Source organism: Buceros rhinoceros, unplaced genomic scaffold (genome assembly GCF_000710305.1).
Source record: "Buceros rhinoceros silvestris isolate BGI_N320 unplaced genomic scaffold, ASM71030v1 scaffold24831, whole genome shotgun sequence".
NCBI classification, from domain to species: Eukaryota; Metazoa; Chordata; class Aves; order Bucerotiformes; family Bucerotidae; genus Buceros; species Buceros rhinoceros.
Window position 1 is genome coordinate 2,014 of NW_010395181.1, and position 364 is coordinate 2,377.

The window sequence follows — 364 nt, forward strand, 5'->3', positions numbered from 1 at the left end:
TCCAGGCGTGGGGAGAAGATGAACTCGTTGAACGCACCACCCAGTGTCTGCAGGCAGAGAGCCAGGAGGAGCAAGGCACAGGCTCTAGGTCACCAAAAAATACCTGCCACTGGGTCCCCATTCCAGTTCCCTCATCCTCCACTCCTCAGGAGCTGTTTCCTCTCATGCCATTCAGCTCCCAGCCCTGGCACGTCCCAGACAGCGGAAGCGTGCTGGCTAAAACCCGTGCTGTGCCAGCCCGCGGGCTGTGTGCAGGCAGAGGGAAGCTCCTGCCCTTACTCACTGCTGGCTGCGTGTCTGCCAGGCATAGTTCCAGCTCCACGATCTGCTCTGGTTTCACCCCCAGCTGGGGGCAGAGTAGGGA

The 364-nt window shown here is 60.7% G+C and overlaps 1 protein-coding gene across 1 annotated transcript in view; it reads right to left on the reverse strand.

The window, feature by feature from the left end:
- Positions 1 to 364, reverse strand: part of DNPEP (aspartyl aminopeptidase) — a gene marked incomplete at both ends in the record, with an annotated part of 4,060 nt that overhangs the window by 1,827 nt on the left and 1,869 nt on the right. Inside the window, 2 exons of the mRNA XM_010145469.1 lie at positions 4 to 47; positions 284 to 364. The exon at positions 284 to 364 is cut by the window's right edge and continues 19 nt beyond it. Of these exons, the coding sequence (XP_010143771.1) occupies positions 4 to 47; positions 284 to 364 (125 nt within the window). The remainder of the gene's footprint in view (positions 1 to 3; positions 48 to 283) is intronic.